This window comes from Teleopsis dalmanni, chromosome 1 (assembly GCF_002237135.1).
Source record: "Teleopsis dalmanni isolate 2A chromosome 1, ASM223713v2, whole genome shotgun sequence".
In the NCBI taxonomy this organism is placed as follows: Eukaryota; Metazoa; Arthropoda; class Insecta; order Diptera; family Diopsidae; genus Teleopsis; species Teleopsis dalmanni.
Window position 1 is genome coordinate 24,716,323 of NC_051846.1, and position 27,509 is coordinate 24,743,831.

The 27,509-nt window shown below is 25.5% G+C and overlaps 1 protein-coding gene across 2 annotated transcripts in view; it reads right to left on the reverse strand.

Annotated features, from left to right (window-relative positions):
- The window catches only part of LOC119668688 (zinc finger MIZ domain-containing protein 2), a 50,970-nt gene extending 34,110 nt beyond the window's left edge, over positions 1-16,860 (reverse strand). The window contains exon 1 of one of the 2 annotated variants that reach the window (XM_038078281.1): positions 16,664-16,860. In XM_038078281.1, the coding sequence (XP_037934209.1) occupies positions 16,664-16,728 (65 nt within the window). In that variant the 5' untranslated portion in view covers positions 16,729-16,860. Of the gene's footprint in view, positions 1-16,179; positions 16,431-16,663 lie in introns of those variants that run through there. The other variant, XM_038078283.1, reaches the window with a different exon arrangement.
- Between the last annotated feature and the right edge of the window lie 10,649 nt (positions 16,861-27,509).

Consider the following 27,509-nt stretch of genomic DNA (forward strand, 5'->3'; position numbering starts at 1 on the left):
CGTTTACTTAGTTAAACTTGTTTTTTTTTTCTTTTTGGTTTTTATTTTTTACTTTTTTATTTTAATAAAAATTAATTAGTTATATTAAAAATAAATATCTATTATGTACGTATCAAATGAACAGTTTATGAAGCTAGTTCGCATACCAATAAGTGCATATGCAGATAAATTTTTAATTTTTTTAAATAAAAATTATATGAATATTTATTTTAAAAAAAAATTTTATCGCTGTCGCTGCTTTTATGTACTTGAAAAACTAGTTTTTTATAAACAGAAAAATATTATAATTTTTTTTTTTGTATTTTTAAAATAAAGTAATTGAGTAAACGCAGTAGTGATGTTTAAATTTAAATATAATAAATTAAGGTATTTTAAAATTTACTAAGTTTTGTTTATTTAATGTTTTTAAGGCTTAAGTGAATAAATACTGAATTCATATAAAATAAGTAGTGAATTTAATAGTAAAATTAAATTTAAAAAAAAACATACCTAACAATAAAATTTTGTTCATAATAAACTTTCAATATTTTAATAATATTATTAAAATTTTGTATAATAACATTATACACTGAAGATGGTCTACGAATTAGACCGAAATATCTGTAATAAAAATATTTTCTATAAAAATTATTACACAATAAATATTTAAAGAGTTAAAGAATTTTTTTATAATTGTATATTATTTGTTCTCTAAACTCTGTTCCACTCTATTTAGTTGGAATTATAGAAGTTCGAGTTACGGAAGTTTGACTGTATTTAATATTAATATTTTATTAATAATAAAATAATACATAACATTAATAATGTTAAGTTAAAAATAAATAAAAAAATTATAAGTTTCTCACCAGGACTTCAACATAATTAACAATAATATATTCAATTGTTTTTAGCCACTAGTTTATGTTAAGAAAAGTCTCTATGAAGTAGAAATCAAAGAATATGATTATGAAATTAAATATTTAAATTATTTAAATTTGAATATTTAATAAACTTTTATTAAACAATATTATAAGAATGTTGATATTCACTTAAAATTAAAAATTTGATTTAAAAAAATAATGTAACTTAATAATTTCATCATTTCCCATAATTTTTAATAACTACTTTTAAGACATTCATGCGAATGTTTGTGAAATTTTTATTTTAAACTATAAAGTATCATCGATTTAATATTTTATTGCTCTCTACACCTAAAGTTTAGCATATTCAGTAACAATATGAAGGCCTTTTGTGCTCTTGAAAGCAAGTTGAAGTAAATCGAAAAATGTTCAAAATTAAGATAAAAAAATAATATTTACATACATACCACTATAACCTTTAGTGTGGCAAATTTTTTTAATTAAAATACAATAAAAATAAAATTAAATGTTATTTTGAGCAGAGAAAAAAAATTAACCAAAACAAAATATAAATTATATAAAAATAAACATACAGAAATGCTAACAACAAAAACTACAACCTGCTGATAATGTTGATAAGCAAACAAAACTTAACAAAACTTAATGTATGTGTGTACGTTAATGCGTATGTATATGTTACATTCTAAGCTTTAAACCTACTATGTATGTAAATACATATGAGTGTTTTTCTAAACTTTTGTGTGTCTTTATGTGATTTAATGTGTCTTTTATGCGTGAACTTTGATGTGCTTAGAGAACAGTTGTTGTTATTGTTTTTTGTTGTTATTATTTTTGTGCGCTTAAAACAACCACAAGAGTATAGATTTTTTTTGTTATTGTTTTTGTGATTTTTTTTTCTTTTTAATTTTTGTTGATAAAATATTCTTCATTTTCTATTGTGATACATTAATTGCTGTTGTTGTTGTTGTTGTGTGTGGTGTGTTGTGTGTTGTCACAATTTAATATGAATAAGTAAGTATATACGCTACTAAAATTATTTCTAAACAAAAATATGGCCGCCGTTGTAAATTGTTATTTAGTTTTATTTGTACAGTTTTATTCTATTTTGCCAGACTGTATTCTACTATTTTGCAAATGTTGATTTGTATTTGATTTTCGTTATCACTACATGACATTGTTGTTGTTGTCATTTCAAAATAAGTTGCAGGTAAATTTAGTATCATTATAAATACGGTCGGTTAACTTGTACGTATACGTAAAATAGCAATTGATATCAATACTTAATTGGGTCGTTAAAATATTTCAGTTATTATCACGTGGTTTGTATTTAAACGATTTTTGTACTTTACTATTTGTCTGTACATATATTTAGGGTTTTTTTAGTTTATTTTTCTTTTTAAACTTGTTTCTTTTTTTTTTTTCTTGTTTAATTTAGAAGATATGCAGGTGTATAGTTGTATGTGATTATATGTATATTTATGTATAATGTATTTATTTTGAAATTTCAAATTCTTAAATTAATGAAAGTCATTGCTTAAAAAGTATATGTAGTACCTAGCAAGTTTTAGAAACTTTTCTATTATCTCTTTATACATTGTTTAATAAGCATATGTATACATTTGTACATATAGGGAATTCCATTGATTGAAATTGTAATAAGGAATGTTCTATTTGATTTTAAATGACGTGTTTTATTAAGTGAAATGTAATCACTTAAAAGTATATTCAAAGTGGGTTGAAATTTATCACTCATACGCACTGTATCAAAAAGTAGTTTTCGTTTTTAAGTGATATGTATGTATTTAATAAAATGTTTTATAAAAAAATTTGCAAAAAAAGTCATACTATGTAATTAATAGAGCCATAATAATAACTTTAACAAGAAAAAATCACTACATTATCTTAACAGTTTTAGAAGGTGTGTGCTATCCTCACAGTTATAGTTTGTAGTAATAGAGAAACTATTGGTACAGAAAGAAAAGGAAGGTTTATTATAATTGGTTGAAAAATGATAAAACAGATTATTATTTCACGGGATAGATTTAAAGTCTGCCTCAACATTTAATTAAAAATAAGTCTAAAAAACCCATAATAATAGTATATTAATTATTGAAAGGGGAAGAAAACAACAGTTTATTATTACCAGGGCATAATTTTAAAGGCTGCTCCATCAGAAATAATTCTAAAAAATCCATTATAGTAGTTAATAGCAAAGGAAACAACTTCTTATCAAAAAATCTTACTCATCGAATTTATTAATAATTATTTTTTTGAAAAAAAAAAAATTGTAATTCTAATTAATTATTAAAAAGAGTAGTGAATACTACTTTAAATGAAGTTAATTACTTAAATATGAAATCAAAATAAAAAATGAAAAACCTTTTTATTGCCCACTGTTTGCTTACTTCAACAAAATGTCAACTTCCAAAAAAATGGTTTTATTTCAATAAAATGCTTAGTTAGAAAATTTTGGTGATATTTTTGAAATCCTTTCTTCTGCTTAGTTACTTCTTTAACCTTTTCTTTGACCTTTCTTGTGACTTAATTAAGCGTTTAATTTGAATTTCTTTGTTAAACATCAAAAGGCAATTCGCAAAAAAAGGATCAAAGCGTTTTAGCCCTTTGGCAATGCTAAAAAAAAATACAACAACACAACAACTCAATTCATTGAGTTTACAACAAATTTACTTTATCATTTGAATAAGTTTTGATATGAAACTGCAAAAAACCACTGAACAACCCCTTAAAAAGGCACTGAACCAACCATAGTTGGTGTACCTTAGACATAACAAAAAAAGAAAAAACGTAATACATGAATGATGACTCTATGTTTGACGTGTAAATCAGCAAATTTGTATTTTACTTGAATACAATTTATTAATTAAATTTATTTCATTATGTGGTGGACATATATACAACCCTTAAATATGTAAATAATATACATATCACATATCATTTAATAAATTTTTAACAGTTGATTTTATTATCTCAACTAATAGCTAAGATAAAGCTTATAATAATAATGTGAATAATTTTTAATATAAATATAATTTATATTTAAATTTATATAATTATATTTATATAAATTTAATTTATATTATCAGCGCATTATAACAGTACCCTGAAGATGTTTAAAGACTGTAGTTTCGAAACATTGGTGACAATAAAATATGTCAGGGTACTCTGAAAATGACTATAGACTGTAGTCAAAATATTGTTCACAATAAAATATGTTTACAGCTCATTCAAAAATATTTAAATTTAATTTTTAATTCCGTTATTATTATTTATTTCATACTATGCCTTTGCTTATAATATGTATGCAACACTATTATTATAAACACATTTTCAAATTTTTATTATAAAAAAAACAACTTCATTTTATGGTTAAAACTAATATTGCCGTTTATTACACTGAAGTGTTGTTTTAATTTAACCCTCGGTGGTTATGGAAATTGTGTTAAAATCACTATTAATACAGGGTTGTTATTACGCTTGTTATAATTATGTGGAAACATTATGAAAAATCATTTATTGTGAAAAAAAGGGGTTGCTTTGTGTCACTAATGCGGGAATGATATATCACGGATATATATGTATGTTCTCATATTATGCAGCAAATACAAATATGTGAAGTGGTGTTTCAATTACTTATTAATGTCAGATATGTAATTGTATATTTGCATTTTAATAATAAAATAAATTAAAAATGTATACATACTTACTATATAACAAATAATGTTACCCAAAGTATGGTTAATATAATTGATATGCTATTATTTTATGCATAGCGCTATAAGCAGCTCAGCAAAGAGCAACTCATCGAGAGAGAAAGTTACTTTGCTCTCCGGTAGAAAGGAACACAAAGAGCCAAAAGAACACAAAGATCAACTTAGGTAAATGATAATAATTATGTGTATATTAAATTATTCACATTTTGTTGAAAATGATGTGATGTGATTTTGAAGGTGCAGTAATTTTTGAATTTTTGCTAAGGGTAGGGGTTGTTTTATTGAACAATTTATTTCACACAATTTTTGTTTCCTTTGATTTTGGAGTATCAAAAAGGAAAATACACAGAACATACAATTTAACTGCATAATTTCCCGTGTGAAATACAGAAAATAAAAATTTTCATATGCTGCTCTGCTGTGAAACGAGTGCAGTCTACCAGTATAAACGCACATTGGATTTTTCACACAAAAATATTTAACACTGAAATAGCTTACAAGTAAGCAACTTGTGCGCTGTACAATGTTGGTGCTACTTCAATTTTTAGCCCATATGAGTGTTAAGGTTGTGTATTACGGATGCGCGCATATTTGCGTGTGAGTGTGTGTGTATGTGTGGAGGTATCATTTGTTATTATTTTGGTAAATTAATTGAAGGTAAAAAGGGATCAGTAGATAAGCATCATGTTATACATATACAGATATGCATTGTGCATGGCAAAAGGTAAAACACACATGTGTGTATGTATGCATAAAGGAAATGTTTTGTATAAAAGGAAGCATAGCGGCATGTAAATTGAAGTATTTAGGTAGGCGTTCTTTAAGCGCTGATTTGAGCCTTTTTCCTTTTGACATTTGTGTTTAAAAGGTAAGAGTAGAGTTAATTGAGTTTATGTACTACAGCACCAGGAAATATATTAAAAAAAAAGAATAAAAAGAAAATTGAAAAATAAAAAAACGAAGAGTAGACAGCAAAGCGGCAAATTTAGCATTGTTTGGTTATAAATGTATGAGCTTTTTTCTGTTTTGAAGCATCAAAGTTAAAGCAATTATGACGTCTTTGATATATATATAATGTAAACAAACAATTAAGCATAAAAGTGCCTTTTTATCTCTTGCAAAAGATTGCTGTTAGATATTCTTATGTTTGACTACATAACATGTAATTTATAATTTAGATAAAATTAAACATTTTTTTTATTTATTTGTGTATATAATTTTTTTTTAATTATTTCTTTTTATTCTATTTATATTTAATTTTTGTATTTAGTTTTTTTACTTTGCTTTATTTTTTTTTTTCACTTTTTCAAATTGTTTTTATTTTATTTTATTTTATTTTAAATTTAAAGTTTTTATTTCATACTTTTTTAAAATTGTTTTTTTTTATATTATTCATTAATTATATTTTTTTCATTTCAAATATTTTAATTTTTATTTTATTTTATTTTTATTATCATTTTATTTTTTTATTATTTTGTTTTATTTTATATTACTATTTTATTCTATTTATTTTGTATTATATTTTTAATTTTTTATAATTTTGTTCAAAATTTCAAATTTTCTAAAAATACTTTCTTTCCTTCTTTCTTATTAATTTATTTTTATTTCATATTCTTTTTTATATATTTTTAAGTTTTTATTTTGCTTTTTAAATTTATTTTTTTTTATATATATACTTTTTTTAATAATTTTCTTTTTGTTTATTTTGTTTTTATTTTTGTTTTTAATAATTAACTTGAAAAAAATTCAAACAAATATAGAAATGATGTTGAATTGCACCACAATTCTAGTTTCAAGAAGTCAGAAGAAGCCAGACAAAATTGCATATAATTGTTTTTATATATCCTTTTATTATAATGGATTCTTAAAGTGAATTATATTATATAAACTAAGGATACAATATTATGTTTTACGATATTATGTTTTATTATGTAGAAATAAACTATATAAATTTAATAGAAAATAAAAACTATTATATAGTTTTTATTAAAAATTAAAAAATACTTTTAAAATACTCACAATCAATTTACAAAATGCTTTATAAGAAAGGGAAATAAATTAAATATAAAGATATATTATTTTATGTAACACTTCATGAAAATATTTTTTTAAAAAACTTATCATTAAAAAAATATAGTTAATATTTTTAATAATAAAAATTATATTTTAACTTGATATTTAATAATATTCATACTAAATTATTAATAAAATATATAAAAAAAAATTTATTCTATTAAATCTTTTTACAAAGCCAAACATTAAAAGTTAACATGCGCATACAAATATGACTTAACATTTGTAGTGCTATAATTAACATTAAAATAAACATTAATGTTAAACTTATGCTCTCAGCTACTGTCAACAGAATCACACTAACGCACAGGCACGTCAAACTCAATTTTTAATTTTTCCTATTCTTTTATTTCTGTGTTTTTTCAACAAACAAAACATACAAATTTACGTTACCCTATATATACACACAAACACACAAACAGACTCAAACACAAACAAGTTAACTTAATGCAAAGGATACTTAACATGTGCGTGCTATGAATTTGACATTAATTTTACTAGTATAGCACGTGTGTATTCATATGCGTGAGCAACTGACTACAATTCTATTTATGTCTCGTATTAATTTGTTGTTGTTATGTATGAGTGTATGCTTGCGCCTTCATTTAGGTGTTCATTCTACTAAAGTACTAAATGCTTGTACTCGTTTGTTTGATTATGTGAGTATGTGTGTGTGTGTATGTTTATAAAAACGCGCATAAATTACATTTTGTTTGCGCGTGTGATAATTTGTGTATTTTGTCGGATTAATAAATTTTTAAATATGCAAAATTTGTGTGTTGTTAGAGAGACTCCTTTTTAGCCTTATTTTTACTTCATTGTTCGCAGTAATATGTACAACGTTAAACATATACATATAAAAACATAAGTACGTGCTGTATATAACAGCGCTGTGTTGTACACATATATGTACACCCATACATGTTGCGTGGGTTGTGTAGTTTGTCGATGGTAAAAGGATAATGGGTAACATTTCAAAATTTGCATAAAAATTTTAAATATATGCACTGATAAGGAAAATGTCAATAAATAAGCGTAAAATATGTCAGTTTAAGAACTTTTATGGGTGTGGTTATTGAAACATGATTTTAATATATAAATAATTGCACAAAGGTTATGTCTATCTGATAACATTTGAGTGGGTGAATCTGTTTGAATTAGAGCTGTAAGTTAAAACATTGAAGAGACTTAGTGTGAATATTTAATATTTTGGTATTATTAAATTATAATTATTGAAAAAAAAAATCATTGTAGTATAATTTTACATAAGCTTTGAAACGTTTGAACTGAAACTAACTTTGAACCACAATAAGTTATAAACTGGTGGCAACACTGCATCGGTATTTGACTCAATGACATATATTTTATATTTATTGTTTGAAAACTAGCAGAAGCATATCAGTCTCGATTTTTAGAGTAACTAGAATCAAGTGAAAGAGTGTGATAACATTATATTTGAGCGGAAAACTAGAAGTGGCTATTGTTAAACCTCTTCGAAAACTCAATTAATGATATTAAGGCCCGGATTTATAATGCATCCTTAAGGCCAATGCTACACAGAGAGTCACGGTTATGTCAAATTTAAAAATTGTTTTTGTTTTGTCTTAATTTAAAAATTGAGAATGTGAGAAAGTGTGAAATTTCGAATGTTCTAAAGCCGTGTGAAAATAATTATTATAGAGAGAATGAACCAAAGTTTCAACAAGATTTTGTACCGTTTTGCACTTGACGTGTTAATAAACAATGGATGCTAGATACCACCTAAACTGTATTTCGACTGCAGTGTGGACTCATTGGTCATTAGATAGAAACACACTACATATAGTTTGTATTAAAAGTAGCGCTATCGAAAATTTAAAATTATTTTAAAGAATTTATTGGTTTTTGAAATTTTTGTTTATAAGTTTACTAAGATTTAATAGTAAAATATATATATAGCGTTCTAGAGCTATACAGTTAAATATTTTAAACCGTGTGTGAACCCACAGTGGATATGGGATAGCAGTCCACACTTTATTTCTGTGAATATCAGATCGTACTCCACTTAAGGGTATAATTTATATTAAAGGCAGACATAATGAAGATTTGAAATTATTTTGAGGATTTTAATTATTTTTCAATATTTTTCTATAGTTCTATAAAATTAATTTGTATTAATAAAAACAACGTTCTAGAGAGTTACAGTTTAATATATATTAAGATTTCTGTTTCAAATAAAGTTGGAATATAAAAATCTGATTTAAAAAATAAGAAAAAAATTTGAAAGACAGGGATCTATATAAATGTTACTATAAACCCACTCACGGTAAGTAACTTATACAACTCATAGTACATGAAATATTCACATAAGAAATCTAAATTTAACATGGATGTATAATCTATATAAATGTATTCGAGTGTATTATTTATTATATAAGTATGTTCTAATTAAGTATGTTTGAATGATATATAGATTCATAATTTATACTATATAATTTAAAAGTATCTATTCAATATAAATTTAAAGTTTCTATAAAAATATGTTAATTATATCTATTAATTCCATGAATATAGTTTTAATCATATATTAAATTTACTACGTTTTTCCAAATAAATGCCGACTTTTATATATCCTTTTAATATAATGCAATTTTAAGGTAAATTATATTATATTAACCTAATCTTTTATTTTAAGAATTTCATATAAAATTTCTATATATTAAAGACTATAATAATAATCTTCTGCTACCTTGGATTTTAGGTAGATATGTTAACCTTTTTATAGTATATTTTTTTTATATACCTAGATACCTAATATTGAATACTTATAACTATAAAATCTTTTGTTAGGAAATCATGGAACTGTCGAAAGAACAAAAAAAAGGATACGTTTTTATCTAACACATACAGATAAAACTAAATTCTACTAAATATTACCTTTCATACCAGATTAAAATAGAACTACAGTTTTTCTCAGGCAGTAGCACTATGCCATATTCATTCAATAAAAATTTTAAACCAATCTAACTTAATCAACCGTAAATAGTTTTATTTTCAGTTAACCTAACTATAGGTTTATACTGGTTAGCGACTAAGGATAGTTAAGGCTCTTTATAATCGGAGGCTTTAAAGAAATACTTGCAAAATTGCGTGCTTTGTTGGTTATAATTTTTAGTTAAGGAGTGAGTGAGTGAATGAGTGAGTAAGTGAGTGAGTGTACTTGTTCATTGTTCATTCATACAAAGGAAGCGGCTGATGTATGAATAAGGACACCTGTTAAATTATTTAAAATGAAAATGTTTACTATTTTATTAACAGTCAATGTGACTATCTGTTTTGCAAATGCGTGTATTTATGTATAGATTCTTATAAACATTTGTTTCAATTTATATTGAAATATGTTTAAGAAAAAGATAAAAATATAGACTAACTTCCTGTGTGCGGTATAGGTATGCATACTGTATATTAAAAGTATATCTTTTATATAGATATGTATTTTTTTATTTTTTTCTTTTGAAAGCAGAACATTTGTGACGAATACTGAAGTTGCACGTCTTTGTGAAAAATTACAAAAATGCGTGGCATGTGAAACATTTTTAAACACAAAAAAAAAAAATGTTCAATTCAAAAGAGTAACGAAAAAAAAACCTAGTAAAAGATAAAAAAGTGTAGGTAGCTATGAAATAAACACACTATAAAGAAAAATATGTTGAAATATGTACGCGCTGTTGACGACCTTAAGACGATATACGAGTGAAGACAAGATACCGATACCAATATCGCTGGTGTGAGCAGCGCATAAATGTTACTTGAACTTTAAAGTAGGAACAAAACAAAAAAAAACACAAAAAAAAGATACGAGAAAAGATATACATGAATGACCTTTTTCTAAAATATTTTCCACAGTTAAAGCAACGGCTCTATAGCTCCATACTACTTCTTTCTACTTCAATTTCTACGTATTTTTTTTTTTTTTGCGTGCGTACTTTTTATTCCTCAATAGCTTCTTCATCGCAGTCTTTAGCGTTGTTTTTAATATGCTTGAGAAGACTTGGGAAGTTGGGCCTGTGCCTGAGAAATTCTTTCTTCAAACAAACAACTACTACAACAACAACAGCAACAACAAAGTGTCGTTTACGGGTGTAGCATTGCATGAGCATACTAATACTTCATATATGTGCCCGTACCCGTAACTCCGTAGGTGAAGAATAAGTAGGGGGGATGATTGTGTTATATATTGTATTCAATCTTTTGGTCGATTTTGTGTGTTTGTTGGGTGATGGCGTGAAGAAAAGCAGTATAAACGCGGAAAATTCTTTTGATGAGTGTGGTAAACGCATAACATTTTTAGTAAGAAATGAATTGTAATACGATAATGATATATCTCTGTATGGTAGGTAATAAATTTGTACACTTTAGTGTGTCTAAATATGTGTTTTTATGTTAATAACTTTAATATGTGTTTACGTGGTTTTTCTTTTCTTCAACTTGTATATACATACCATTAATATAGAGCATAAATATTTAATTATTTGTATAGTAAACTATTTAATTTCTTAAAACAGAAAAAAATAGAAATAAATTAGGGTTAAAAATGTATAAACATAATTGTACAAAGAAGTAATGAAATGAAGTAAACAACTCTGTTTTAACAAATAAATTTGGAAAGACAGTGTTGTCATATAAAACATTTGGCGAGCATATATGATATTTCTGCTTTTAGTAAGCAACTCTGTTTTAACAAATAACATTGAAAGGTGTTATGATATAAACCAATTAATAGGTATCAATAATATTTATGCTTTAAATTTGAAAAAAAGGAAAGACAGGGTTGTCATATAAAACCATTGGTAAGTATGATTGATATTTATGCTTTAAATAAGCAACTCTGTTTTGACAAATTAATATGAAAAGACAGTGTTGTCATATAAAATAATTAGAAGGCATAATTAATATTTATGGTTTTATTAAATTTGTCAATAGCGCTTAGTAATTAAATTCTTGACATTAAATTACACTATTTTAATATTAAGCTGCATAATGATAACGCAGCATATTAAATTATGCATTTTAATTAGTAGTAATTATGTGTTTATTAGTAAACCACAGACTTTATATATATATATATATAAATATTTAATTAATATTATATACACCATTGCATAGAAATTGTGGTAATAATATTAAAAAATAACAAACCATTTATTTAAAATAAAAGATAATTTTTTTTTTAAATAAAATATTACAATATTCACAATTCTGTAATACTATTTGACCTAAAATTTTAGGTGCGAGTATATAAAAAAGATAAGCAGCGCAAAAATTAATTTTTTATAGTCAATGTACAATAAGTTAAATAACAAAAACATTTTCGGTTAACCACAAATTATACATTAAATAGATAAAATTGTAAAAATTTAAAGCAACAATATAACGAAATGAACTAAATAAGCTATATAAATATATTTATAAATTCTGTATAGACCCTCTTTTTTAAGTGAAATTATAGGTATATAATATACCACCTATAGAATATTTTTCAAATTAAATTTTAAACCTTATCTACACCAAATAAAGTGTTTCGCTTGTTTTGAACTTATTATGTTTTTCAGTTGAATTTGGCATATTATCTAGAAAAGCATTAAAGTACGATATATATACATATATTTATTTAAATAAATCTTTTCGTTTCCCAAATTAGCTAGAAAACAATATGCAATTTAATAGATAATTTAGATAAGAAGGTTAGATCTTTCTAGTTTTTAGCAATAACTAACTAATAATAATAATTCTATTAATAAATTAGCAAGAAAACAATATACACTTTTATATCATATATAGATAAGAAGAACAGATCTTTCTAGTTTGTGGTAATAACGAACTAATAATAATAATTTGAATAATAATAATAAAGTCACAAGTAAATTATATGAAATTATATATCACATTTAGATAATGAAATTCAATATATATTCCGTCAGAAAGATATGCAGGGTATTAAACTATACTTCTGTAAAGTCTATCAGAATTCAACGGAACTCATATTACAGTGGTTCACCCAAGTGGTCACAGACACTATTCAGTAAATGTGCTCTAGACACTAAATCCCGTTTCATCATAAGTTAAGAACGAATATATCATTCTAATCTATAGCAAATGGCGATATATTAAGAGAGATGAACTCTCTTAAGACATGGCTTTTATATGTCTTGTACTTGCACAACAAACACTCTACTCCTATAGGTACTTACATGTATGTAAACTAAGAAATATTTTTAAATTAAACTTTATAGCTATATCTAGGTAGACTTAGTAGGCTAGTGGTTAACAACACTGAACATTAAATAAAGAATTTACAAGCCATATGTTAAGATTTATATCGATATATACTCTAAAATATAAAAGACTAATATAACTATGACAAATTGATTTCAGTGTCATCTTTTCTATCGAAAAAGCGCATAGATGCTTCTTTTTTTATCATATATCCTTGTTATTGAAATATAACTGATATTCAGAAGACCATTTTTTTTTTATTAAATAACGAAATCAGTGCTATTGATCCAAAAGATTAAAATTGAGATGTACTCAGCCTACAAACAGATGGCATATTTAAGATTGTGGCTTGTATAATCGATCATGGGATATCTGAGATATGACTCCTATGTATATTGAACAACCTATGTTCTAGAAATAAATCGGTTGAAATTGAGGAATACCTATTCTACAACTGTGAAGTAGTGGTTTATAGCATAAATTCTGACAGACTACGTATGTATATTAATATGTTATACTATATCTATTATATCTTAAATGTATATTTCAAATAAAATTTCTTGTTGATACATAAAGTATAAAAGACGTAAGCATAAGACAAAAAAAAATTGTTATAATATATAAAAGTATATTACATTAATCAAATAATTGTAAATATTTAAAAAAAATTGTATTCATACGGTATATCAATTGAAGGAAATATTAAAATAATTTTTCTAAATATATTTGAAATAAAATAAATAATTTTTTAAAGATTGTTATATGCTGTATGCATTGAGTGTTGGGGTTCTTAACTTTCGTGGATATATAAAATTTAAATATAAAAACCAAGATAGGGTAAACAAAAGTGACGAATTCAGAGAACAAAGACCCTGTTTTTAATTTTTTTTTTTTCGTTAAGATACGAATTCCTTAATATTTTTTTTTTGATGGATAATGCGTAATACAATTCAATTTTAAAACAGTGACGATTACTTTGAACTTTAATTTTTGTTAATTATAAATATTATTTAAATATACAATACATACACACGTATATGGAAGTATGTACATATTTAATGATATTATGGAAAATTTTAAAAAATTTTTGACTGCATTTTTGACACTTGAACATTGCTTTTTTTTAATTTAATATTTGTGTTAATGTATTATAAGGTATGAGATTATATATTACAATATTTGTATTTTTTATTTGAATTATTGAAATAGTGAAGAAGTATTTATATAAATATATAAATGAAATATATATATATATAAAATATATATATATATAAAATATATATATATATAAAATATATATATACATTTTATTATTTTTATTTATATATTATTATTTTTATTTATTTATCGTATATTATTTATTTATTTATTATTGTTTATTTATAACATCCATAATTTTATTTATTCGTTATTATTTTATTTATTTATGTTACTTTGAGTTATTTTCGATGTTATGTTTAACAAATTTTTGTATTTTTCTTATAATAAATAATATTATTTTTTCTAATCTAAAAGTAAACTGTGAATTTTTAAAAGTATGAATTTTTTAATATTAAGTAATATATAGTAATATGTAATATGTAAACAAACATTATTATGCGAGCGCATAGTGGGTCAAATCACCACTTTCGTTAACATATTTTTCTTTTATAAAATACCGGTTTCGGTATAACTTAACCCATTAAGATTAAGAAACATTTAAGACGAAGACTTTAACAGCCAGTGTTGATTATTATAATCTAATCTAATCTAAGCATGCAAAAATATATAAAAAAGCTATACGACAGTTATATCCCATCTGTTTTTTATATGTACTACACAAGTAAACAAATATTTAGTTATTAAATATATAAGAAAGAATATAAATATATATAAATATTTTTAATAAATATAAATATTTATATGTGATTTAAAATTAATATAATGAAATTATTGTACTTGTGTCAAATATAATAGAAGAATTTTTAAGAATTAATGAGTTGTTCCAAATTTAAATGGTCAATGTTGCTACCTACACATAATTTGATATAATATATAGGTAAAAATTCATCAGAACTTAAATGCTTTACTATAGAATATTTTTTAAGAAATTATTTATAAATTAAAACTTTAAATAAGTATGATTTTAAATAAAATAATCTATTAAAGATTTTCTATGGAAATATTAGAAAGTATTTAAATCTGTTAAAATTTAATGTATGAGCAATTAATTTAAAACAATATGTAAATATTACAAAATATTTGTATTTATTGGAAATTAATGAATGGTTATTATTTAATTTAAAACGGAAGCGAAGTATATTTAATTAAGAAATGTTTAATTAAATCTAGTATCTTATGCAGATCACATCTGTCTTGTTATATAGGTACTATAAATTTAGATATAGGAATTGTTTCATTTAATCTAGTATCTTATGTAGTTACTAGACTATATATAAAGTTACTTTAAAACTAAAAATTTCTAAGTAGTAATTTCACAGTATTTATTTCTTTAACAGATATTTCAGTCTACTTCGTAAACCATCTTCAGACTTAAGAATTTTAATAATAATCTTTAATAACATTCAAGATTTCTTGTATTATTTGTCTGCCTTTTAAATTAATTTATAAAATTAATTATAATTAAAATAAATTAATTAATAAATTAAAAATAAATAAAAAATGTACTTATTAATAAATAAGTACAATAAATATTAAATACGACATTAAGTAAGGGGTAAATTAGTGTACTCATTAAAGAATAAAAAAATGTAAACAAAAATAAAAAAAGAATTTTTCATAAGTTTTAAAATATTTTCAATTAATAATTTGTTTAATATTTTTTTATTTTCATACTAAAATTCGCTTTTGTATATAAGTATATTAAATATGAATAAACAGCTATTTGATTTGTAAATAAGTTACCAATCATATTATAAACAACAACAACAATAACAACAAAATCACTATGCAAAAATAATTTAATTAAAAATAAATAATTTATTTACACTTTAAAAATGATATATTAAATTTAAATTATTATTTGTGAATTTTCATTTTTTTTTTAATTTTAATATTTTTTTTAATTTAATAAAAAAAAATGAAAAATTGTGTAAATGGGTAAATAATTATTTTTTTAATTTTTCTAAAGAGTAAATTAGTTTAAAATTAAATAAAATATCTAGAAAAAAATTAAACACACACATTTAGTAATAGTAGCAATTATATGGTATTTTACAATATGAATATGTTATAATTTAATATTTTTTTAGATATTTTACCTAAATTTAAATGCAACATCTTGTTGATAACAGCAGCTTATCACTGAGTTGCTGGCCTATTCTCTGCCTGCTGGCTTGCTTGCTTGCCTGCCTGCGCTACGCTTTGCTTTGGTATATGGGAACGATAACAGCAGCAGTGGCAGTGGCAGTGGCAGATGCAGTTGTGCCAAAAATAAAGGGTGCAGAAGAATTGACTTAAATTTTACTAAATATTTTTAAATAATTGTTTGTTGTTATTTTTATTGTTTTTGCTTTAAATAAAACTATGTTTTCTTTTTCTTTTTGTTGATTATTTATTTGTCTTTTTTGCAATTTTTGCGATCTTTGTTATTATTGTTGTTAATTATTTGAAGTCGAATTTTAGAAGTTAAAAGTACGTTAAAATTACACTATTTTAATTGATAAAAGTATTTTGCACTATTTTAAATAAACTATTAATGTTTAATTTATTATTTTTTGTAATTATTTTTATTTGTAGACTTACTTTTTGGAATTGCGCTTCGTTGTTTGTTTCGAAAACATGGGAATTTTGTCAACAATTAATTGCATTTCTCGAAAACAAAAAAACACGTGAAAAAATTTTTCAGGTAAGTGCAGTGGTGCACTTTATGTTTGGTTTAGTGTTGTTGTTGTTGGGGGTTTTTTGGATTACTCAAAATGTTTTATTTTGCATTAACAACATTTTTATTAATTTTCATTTACTTTTTTATAATTTTTTAAAAAATATTTACTTTTTGGCTTCTCAAGATTTTTTTCATATACAATTTAATTTAGTTTTTCATAATTAAATTTTTATTTTTTTAATTTGAATACTCTTTTCGAAGTTTAATAATTTTTTTTGTTAATTTTTAGTGTATTTATTGCAGCTACTTCAATATACTTTTCATATATATATATGTGTATATGTATTTATTGTTTAATAATACTGTTAGAAAATTTGTATATGTAGTCAAACACTTTTTAGTTTGTTTGTTGTGTATTTTGTTTGTTTACAAGCAACAGGAACTTTTATTTTATTTACTTTTATCCAGAATATATTTTAGCGCGGAATTGTTTTTAATTCAATTTTAGTTAAAATTTGATTTTCACTTTTTTGTAAATTTAAATTTACAAAAAAAATTTTCTTTTAATACTTTTTTTTCACTAAAAATCTTTTTTTCACTAAAAATTTTTATTGTTTCATTGAACTTTTAGGAAATGTATTTATATGCATATATTTTTTAAATAAGTTTCAACTTTTGTTTTTAATTTTTATTAATTTTTCTTTTAATAATTTAATTTATTTTTAAATAACTTAATTTTTAAATTTTCACAAATTTTATGAAAATTTTTTTTCTTTAAAAATATTTACGTTTATATTTTTGTTTTCTAAAATTGTTGCTAGTTTTGTCTTAAATTTTATTTTTTTTGTAATAAAATTTTTTTTGTCAATTAATTTGTCAAATATTTTCGCTTTAATTAAATTTGAAATTGTAACGTTTTTTATTATTTTTTTTATTTGCTTAATTTCGAAATTTTCGAAAGCTTAAAATGCGCCACTTGATCGTTTACAATTTCTCCACTCATTCACCAATTCACTTAACGGTCTATGCGACGACTGTCACTGTCACTTGCAACTCAATTGTACCAACCGGTTTTGCAACAAATTAATTTTGTTTAAATCAAAATTATCTTTTTCATAAAACAAAAAAAAATATTTGTTTATTTTTTAATTTAATTTAATACAAATTTGTTTCTAATTTTCACCAGATTTTCTTTTTTAGTTTACTTTTACAATGTAAAAATTAATTTGTTTTAATTAATTTTTTTTTCTCAAAACACTTTTATTAATTTATAATATGTAAAAAATTTTACGTATTTTTACTTTTAGCTCAAAAAAATTTTTCACATTGACTTAAAATATTTATTATAATATTCATAAAATTTTGTATCTTTCTATCTGTTGTTTCAACTGTATTTTTGCCGCGCCGCGCGCACCATTATCGACAGCAGCCAGAAAGGAACTAAACTTAACTTTTGGATAGAAAACAAAATTCGTTGTGTACGTACGTACGTTCGTACTTTTCGTTGTTTGAAAGGTAGGGAATTTTTGTAACGCTGCTGTGCACTGCTGCTGCTGTTGTTGTTGTTGGTATTATTTGATTGTTGTTGTTGCTGTTTTTGTTGCTGCGGTTTATGAGTTTGTTTTCTTTATCGTTTTATATCTTATATGTGTGTTTGTTTTTTTTTGTTTTTTGGTAGTTGCATGCTCATGCTCTCCGCTATTTGAGAACACAAAAATTTTTTTTCTCTTGTGTATTCATTCGTTCGTACGTATTTTAGGTTCGTTTGCCATGCTTGAATTTAATAAACGCACGTACTACAGTTTCATACTTTGGTTTTTGTTTTTGTTTTGGTTTTCTGCTTTTTGTGTATTTTATTGAATTTTGTTTTATATATATATTTTTATTTTATTTTACTTTGTATGAAATTTTTGTTTGCTTGGTATTGTACAATGCTTGCTGCTACAGCGCACTGCTGTTGACGTTGTTGTATGAAATTTTTGTTATTGGCTTTCATATAGTATTTGCTTGCTGCTGACGTTGTTGTCTGAAATTTTTGTTATTGCCTTTCATATAATGTATCAACTGTTAGCCGCTACAGCGCGCTGCTGTCGACGTTGTTGTATGAAATTTTTGTTATTGCTTCTCATATAGCAACTGAGTTCAGTTTGGTTGTATAGTTGCTGCTACTGCTGGTTGTTGTTTGCTGTTTTTGTGTTTGTTGCTTTTCTACTCTTCTGCTGCTTTTAATGTTGTTCATATACATATGTATGTACGTAGAAATTTTGTTATATTGGTTTTGTTGTAGCATATCATAGCATAGCAGAGCATGTAGTTCAGTTCTGTTTAACTCAATTTGGCTTAAAATTTTACTACTTCATATTGTTGTGCTTGCTCTGTACTTAGTTGCGCTCTGTTCTTATTGCTGTTATTGCTGCTGCTGCTGCTACTGCTGTTTCTGTTGCTGTTGATTTATTTTGGTATGGTCTCGGGGTCGGTCGTTGTAGTCTTATGGACGATGCGCACACACTTAATATAATAATTACACATATGTCAATTTGTTTGGTTTTATTTTGGCATTAAGTATGTTGTTCACTGTTTGAATTTAAGTTGGTACGAGCATATATCGTATCGCTGCTACTACTACTACTACCTTTTAAGTAGTAGAAAAAATACTGTTTTTACTTTAAGAAAATTTTATGGTAGCAAGTTAAGGAGTAAATGGTACTCTCTTTTGAAAAGTCACTATGTGGTTAGTGCGAATATTCAATTTTAAGAGAGTTAAATAAATTGCGGGAAATTAGAAATTAAAATTAGTACTTAATATTTACTACTATTTTAAAACAGACGTTAAATTTGAAAAAGAAAAATTTTTATTATAAAATACGTATAGAAAATATATGTTGAATGTTTATAATTAAATAATTATTTCTTTTATTATATATATTAAATAATAATACATTTAATGAATTTCATTACAAAAAATTAAAATATATGGACTTATATTATATATATTTATTGAATTTTATTAAAAAACGTATAAATTAATTTTGAAAATGCAAAATTAAATAATCAATATTAATAAAATAATATTAATGTAATAATAAAAATATGATATGTTCAATTAAAGAATTTATGGAATTATTTTAAATGCTTTTTCGCAAAATAAGTGGGTTATATTTGATTGCATTCTATACATTTATTAAATTTTATAACAAAAATATGTTTTAAAATAAGTTAGTTATATCTAATTATAGTAATTTTTTTTTTTTAAAATAAGTTGTTTAAAAATAGCAGAAGAGGATTTCAGGATGCTAGGTGCAGCAATATAACAATAGATTTTTTTGAATTTCAATGTCTGAGCAGCCTTTTCACACGATATGTGTTAATATAGCTTCACACTTGCGGTATCTGGTTTAAAAATGTAAGATTTCATCATGATTTTTTGTAAGTGTTAAATAATTACAGCAAAGCCGCTTGGTGATATCTTCATATCTTCAGAACGTTTGACAACGTTTCAGCGAATAAAGTGTTTTTAGCAGTAGTTGTAAAAAGAAGGCGTTAACGTAGACTTTGCCACTAGTGGACTAATCAAGTTGAGAAACACTGATCACACTTAATGTAGAAGATTGGATAAGCACTTACGCAACAGAGACACCCGGTGGTCGAAACCTTCTAATAGCCCTTGCCGTTGGGCTGTTGTAGCCATTTAAATAAAGTAACTAAGTAAGAACTAAATATGATAAGAATGTTATAGTAATATAATAACCTGTACTTAGCAATAAAAAGGTATTTAAATAATAGTTTCATACATTATTCAAAGAAATTACAACAGTTTTCGAAATATGTGTTTAGTGTACTTTCAGATTTTTTTATATAAAATTTTTTAAATTATAAAATTTTTAGTTATGTTCTGTTAGAAAACAAATCCCCCCATTTTGAAATAAATATCTAAGAATTATTAAAATAATTTTAGAATTTTTAAGTATACCGTTATTTAATTATTTCTGTCATTGTAAAAGATTTTAAAGTCTTTCAAACTTTGAATACCTCTCCAATTTTTTAATTATTTAAGTAAATAATTATTTATTTAAAATTACATTTTTTTTAATATTGAAATAAACTATAAATTAAAATTTTTACCACCACTTGTTATAGCTTAACTCTAATTATGTTTAAAATTATCTCAATTAACTCACTAAATTCTAATCAATTAATTTATTTATTTCATTCCAATGAAAATATACATGAATCATTAATATAATTTTATTAAAAACTCTTTTAATTATACCAAAATACTTAAATATCTAAGCAAATTAATTAATAATATATATGATAATCTAATCTAAACCGCCCTCTCACACCTCACACCTCATTTAAAAGATCATGTTTTAATTTTCCTAATAATAACATTAAACAATTTAATCTGAATGAGCATATCAATTGCTCTGCACACAACTTCATACAAACACACACGCACACACACAAAGTGAATTTCCATATTTTGAATATAGCCCATTGTGTATATATATGTGTGTGTGTTAGCATACAAATATTTATTCACATAAAATCCACTCCCAATTTATCACTCAATTAGCACACAAAAATGTAGTAAATTTACTACCATTTGACACAGTACCAATTTTGTGCGTACACGAGTTTGTGTGTACGTGTGTGTGCTAGCGGCTGTTTCAACTGTGTCATGTCAAGTGAGAAATCTACTACTACCACTGCTGTTTCTTTAGCTGCTGCTGCTGTTGCTGTACACTGTTGTTGTTGCTGCTGCCATCCATTAAATGCATACCAAGTAATCGACCCGACCAACCGCGCTGCTCATTAAACCTGAACAATTGTTGTCTTTTTATCTCAATGAAATTGTAGCATATTTGTTACCATATCGAGATTAAATTTAAAACGCTGGCCGTTAACGCTGTTATGGCTGAGAGCATATTTATAATAATACTACATACGTATATATGAATATTAAGAATGTTAAGAGCGTGCGTGTGCGCTCTTGTTTAACAGAGAAAACTGAGCTCATCAATTGAGTAATGTAAGAGTTTTGTTATGCGCATTTTTTTTCTGTGTGTAGAATTTGCAATGATGGAAATTAAAAAAAGATTTCCTCTTTTGAAGAAAATTATTTTTTTGTGCGCTTAACAGTGAAATTGGTGTGAGTGTAAGGTACACTGACTGTGCTGTTACTGCTGTGTTGTTGTGTTGTTGTTGTTAACACTATGATGCTATTGAGTACAATTAAAAAAGAATCAGAGCGTAAGCAAGGATATTAAATTGAAAGAGCAGTGCATGTATATATACGTATATATGCATGTAGTAGAGTGGGTGCACGCACATACATACATATATATATATATAACAAAATTGGTATAAATTTGTTTTTTATTGTATTTTGGTTGCGCGCAGTGCTAATGTGTTTGTTAGGCAAAAAATTATGTTTTATTATTTACCGCTTGAACTGTGTGTACGTACACGTTCTTTGGGTCGAGTGGTGTTTTTTGCTGTTGTTCTTGTTGTTGTTGCTGTTGCTGTCGATAGCTTCACAAGTTTGATGATGTTACTGTTGAGAGTTGTGTTATTTTATCCCTAGGGGTGGTATGGTGTGGTGTTAGTATAGTAGCGATGTGGCTGCATCGTGGTGTGCTAATGGTTGATGGTGGTTGATGATGTTGATTTTTATGCCGATGACGTATGACGGAAGAAACGTTTATACTCTGTAATATTTTATATGTTAAAACAAAAAAACAACAACATCACAAAAAAACAATAGGTATGGTAAGTTTACAGCGACGTGTTTTGAAATAACTGTAATAGGAAATAGAATGTTTTAATTTTTATTTTATTTTCAAACGTAATCCAATTTAAATTTAATGAAATCGCCACTTAGTCAAAACATGTCCTTATCGTTCTCATGAATCTGGTATTTGATATATTATTTTCATTAGTACAAGTCAGGTTGTATTGAGTTTTATGTATGTTCGAATCAAACAAAAAATTTCACTGTGTGTTCGTACCACACAAGGACGTTTGTAGCACTGTTAGCGCTCTACCACCACTGTTACCGCTGTTATCATCACTGTTGTTGTTAATGTTTATGTTTATTTTTTGTTGTTGTTTTGTACGTCATATTTGCTTCTTCTTAATAATGAAACCAGTCGTTATTAACACGACCACCACCGTTGCTTTCACAGTTACGGTTAGCTGTGGTGAAAACATAGGACGATGGGTACATGTGCACGAAAGAAATTTTTTCAATTTGTAGTCTGTGTTGAAATATGCCGCATAAATGGTAGCACGCTTGGTTCTGCTTATGCTTAAAGAAAATGACAGAAGGTACGATGAATGCTATGATGAGTAGAAAAGAGGATTCCCCTCTTATGATTATAAACGTTTACGTAAAGTGGTGTGAAGTCTTTTAAACTTACTTCATTCAACAGGGTACGACAATTAATGCGACAATTATAGATTTAAAATTATTTATTAATTATAATTATTTGTAATATATTTGGTCTTACTGTAAAAATAATTAGCTTATCGGTACAAACAATTAATATCAGAAAAAATATTAAAGGAATTGAAAAACAGATTTGATAAAAAGCTTATTTATAGTTAAAAATCGATTATATTATAATATATTATTTTTGTATTGTTTAATAAATATTAGTTTATATTTATTTAGAAATATATATGTATTTTTTAATCTTCTTAATAAGTCAAATTTTTCTTATTTTTTTTTTTGAACTTTTATTATTATTCTGAAATTATTATGAAAATATATATTATATATATTATAATATATATACATATTAAGTTAAATCTCTTGAAATTTAAAAAAAAAACACCCTGTATCATTTTACATATTGTAAAGCAACTCAAAATATCGTTTCACCTTACACCGAAACTCAAAAGAACTCATCACCCAAAAACAAAAAAAAGCAATAGCAAGCAAACACCAAACAATACCAAGAAACTTAATTAAAAACAAAAACAAAACATCGCCCAAAAGAAGTTTCTAAGTAGACAAAAACAATATAACAACAACATCCTCGATCCACACAGAAGTTGGAGCACAAAATCAATTATTGTGTGTGTGTGGGATTGGAAAATGTTAAATGTTACGGGAATGTAAAAATGGCACTAATAATTTTATTTGGTTTTCTTTTTCTACTTACAAAGAGGACAAAATAGAGCATGGAGCATGCATAGAGCATGGTTAAGTAGAAAAACTCAAAAGCAATAAAAAAACAGCAACAACAGTACTAAAGCAGTAAGTAGTAAATTGTAGCAAAACAAAAACGGCATAAAACAAACACTCATACATAGCAACACATGCCAAATTAGCAACAACAAAATGCATATTGGCTGTCGAAAAAAATATGTTGCGCATTTCTAAATGTAAAACAACAAAAAAAAACGTGCAACACATTTTCACATTTATTGTTAGAAAATAGAGAATCCAACATTCATATTCTAAGGCACACGAGAGCGTATGAGTGTTATTCTGCAGTAGTCTACTTCTCACTAAATCACAAACATATTGTATCATTTCAATAGCAAAGTATAGTGCAGAAAACAGCTGTAGTGAGCATAAAAGAAAATGAGCGGATAGTGAAGAGTGCAATGAAAGAGATTTTCAACAAAAATTTTCACGTACATTTTGACTGTACTCAGTACGAAAAATGAAAAGTTAAGCAAAGAAAGCAAAGTAATAATATAAATGAAAAAAAAAAAATTACGTTGAACTTTTGTCAAACTCATTTAGAGATGCTATTTTTGCATTGTGTGTGTGTGTATGTGTTTGCAACGTGTGTATGTCACTTGTGTGCACGGTTAGCTTGGCTGCCAGTGTTTGATGCAGCCTAAAGACCGTACGAATATTGTTTTTGTATGGTATGTTGTGATTTTTATGGTAAAATGTGACTGTGCTGTTGGGGGTGGTGGTGGTGGTGGTGGATATGCTTGTAGAATAATGTTTGAATTCTTTATACCTTTTACTGTGCTTTGCACTGAGCAGAGAATTTGGTTTTTTTTTTGTTTTTATTTGTTTTTTTTTTTGTTTGTGCTTTTTTTTTTAGAAAACAATCAAAATAAGAGGAGCGCGCGCATGAGATGGTGTAGGCAAATATGAGTGCCAAAAGTGAAAGAAGTAAAACAAAAACAAATTAAGTAAAAAGAAAATCATTTATGAAAAAAGCTAGAGAAAGAAATCAGTTTAAAAAAAAGAAGGCAGCAACAACAACACGCTATGTGCATAATGAAAATACTGATTGCACTGTTGTTGTTTTGGATAGTTTTTTAAGTGAAGCCGCATCGCACCATATTGAGTTTTATTTGTTAAATTTTTTGCTTTTTTATTCATTTATTTTTATTATTATTGTTTTTATTTTTAATATTATTATTATTTTGTTTGGTGTATGAGTTTTGTTTTGTTATATATTTTATAGCATTAGTTTTTGTTGATATGTTGTTGTTCCTTTTAAACGTCTGTAAGAAAGAACACACTTAGTGTTATTGCCATTTTTGTTGTAAGTTTTCTTAGTTAAATAATTATTGGATATGATTTATTTATAATGATTTGTTTATATGAAATGTACGCCAGCAAAGCAATAGCCTTGTAGCGCATCAATACATTATGCTCTAGAGCATCAATGAATAGTGAAAAGTGCAAAACGGTGAACTCTAACAAAACAATAAAATCATACAAAATATGTTTGTATAAATATCTATACATACAAGCATATATTTCATGCTAAAGTATGCTACTGCCTTCATACGTATAAATATGTTTATACGCTCGTATAAGCAAGCATAAACCTTACTACAATTGTCTCTTATTCCCCTGTATGTTCGTTACTACTTGGTTCGCTGCTCTGTTTGTTCGTTTGTTATTAACGTTAACGTTAACGTTAACGTTAACGTTGACGTTTGCGTTCACGTTTACATTTACTCTGCTGCTGTTAATAATTTTGTTGTGCTTTTTGTTGTTGCTTGTTGGTTGCTGCTGGTTGTTTCATACATATTCGTTTCGGTCTTCTTCGTTCGTGTATATGCTCGTGTAGACGTTCGATATCAGCATAAAAACGTAAGCATAATAATATTTTATTGAAATTTTTTTTCTTTTTTTCTTTTTTGTTGCTCAGTGGACTGACGGTTCTCAGTCAACGTAGCTGTATTGATAGTCTTGTTATTTGTTGGTTGAAAATTCTCATGCTTATCGCTGCTTCACTTAATGCTGTGTAGTTAGTGAAGAGTGTTGAAGGTAAAGTAAAGCAGGCGGTTGGGGTGTTAGTCTATAAGAAAATAAACGTCTTCTGTTGGATAAATATGAGGTTAAAATGACGTTGTGTTGCGTTTGCTTTTCGTTTCGCACATTTATTGCTGCTGCTGCTGCTGCTGTGGCTGTTTCTGCTGTTCTTGTTATGCATGTTGGTGCTGTTATAGTAGTTGTTGTTATTGTTGTTGCGAAAATAAATGCGGTTGACGTTGTTTCTAGTAGAATTTTTCTTAAATACTCCTTGTTGTTGTTGGTAATATATTTTTTTTGTTGATTTTTTTGTCTCGAATTGCTGTTGCTGCTATTGCTGCTGTTAAAGCTATTGTTGTTGACTCTTCCTATGCCTCTTCGCATTTAAATGAAAACATAAACATCATGGCATATCTGCCATGAATGAAGAAAAAAGTATATCTCCATATACAGTGATATAGAGTAGACAAAAAAATACACATGCAAACAAACGTGAACATTTTTTACGTATGCGATATTCTATTTTTGTTGTTGTTGGAAAATTATTTTTCTTGATTTGTTTTTATTTAGTTTATTGCCTTTCATTGTAGCAATATTTAATATTGTTCTTATTACTTGTTCTTTTGTTACTGTTGTTGTTGTTGTTCTTACTATTGTGGCTGTTGTTGTTTGTGTTGTAACAACGGTGGTGAGTTTTTAAACACTATGTTGTGTATGTTGAGTATGTTGAAAATTCTTATTATTTTTTATTTTATATTTTTTTTATTTGAGTTTATGTGAGTTTTGTTTTGTTGTAAATTTATTGCTGTCGTTGTTCGATTTTGATACTGATTTTGTGGATTTGCTTGAACGACGGCGACAACAGCTTTTGTTGATGACTTCTCATCATCGGCAGCTTCATCAACATTAGCAAGCATAAAATACGGCACAGATATTCTGTTGAGTGGCATCATTGGTTAATGCCAGAAAACCACAGCTCGGTACAGTTCAATTCTATTTTGAGCATGAAATCGTCAGCGTATGAATTTTATTTTTTTTTATTTCATTTTATTTTAGATTTTGATTTTGTGTATTTTCTGCTGCTTTAACAGATTTTTTTTCTTGCTTTGTTGTCGTGGCTTTGTTGTTGCTGCTTTATTATTTATTGTAGCCGCTTTATTTTATTTATACATTTTTTTTACATTCATTTTTAGTGTATCTTTGGAATGTACTCGTACTCGTACTTGTGGATTTGTGTTCATTTCTTGATTGTGGCATAATTTCTCGTTGAGTGTAGATACATAATTTTTTTGCTTTTTTTTTTAAATTTTTAATTTTTATTTAAAATTTTTTCTTCTTTTGTTTGTTTGGTATTTTAAGGTATTTTGTGATTTTAAGAGGCGAACGTTTATCGGTGGATTTGTAATTGTATTTGTTGCGTGAATAATTATTGGGAAATTTTCTATGATTTTTTTTTATTTTTTTAATATTTTAATTTTAATCTTTTGTGTGTTCATTATTTATAGAGTAGATGAACAAAAATTTAT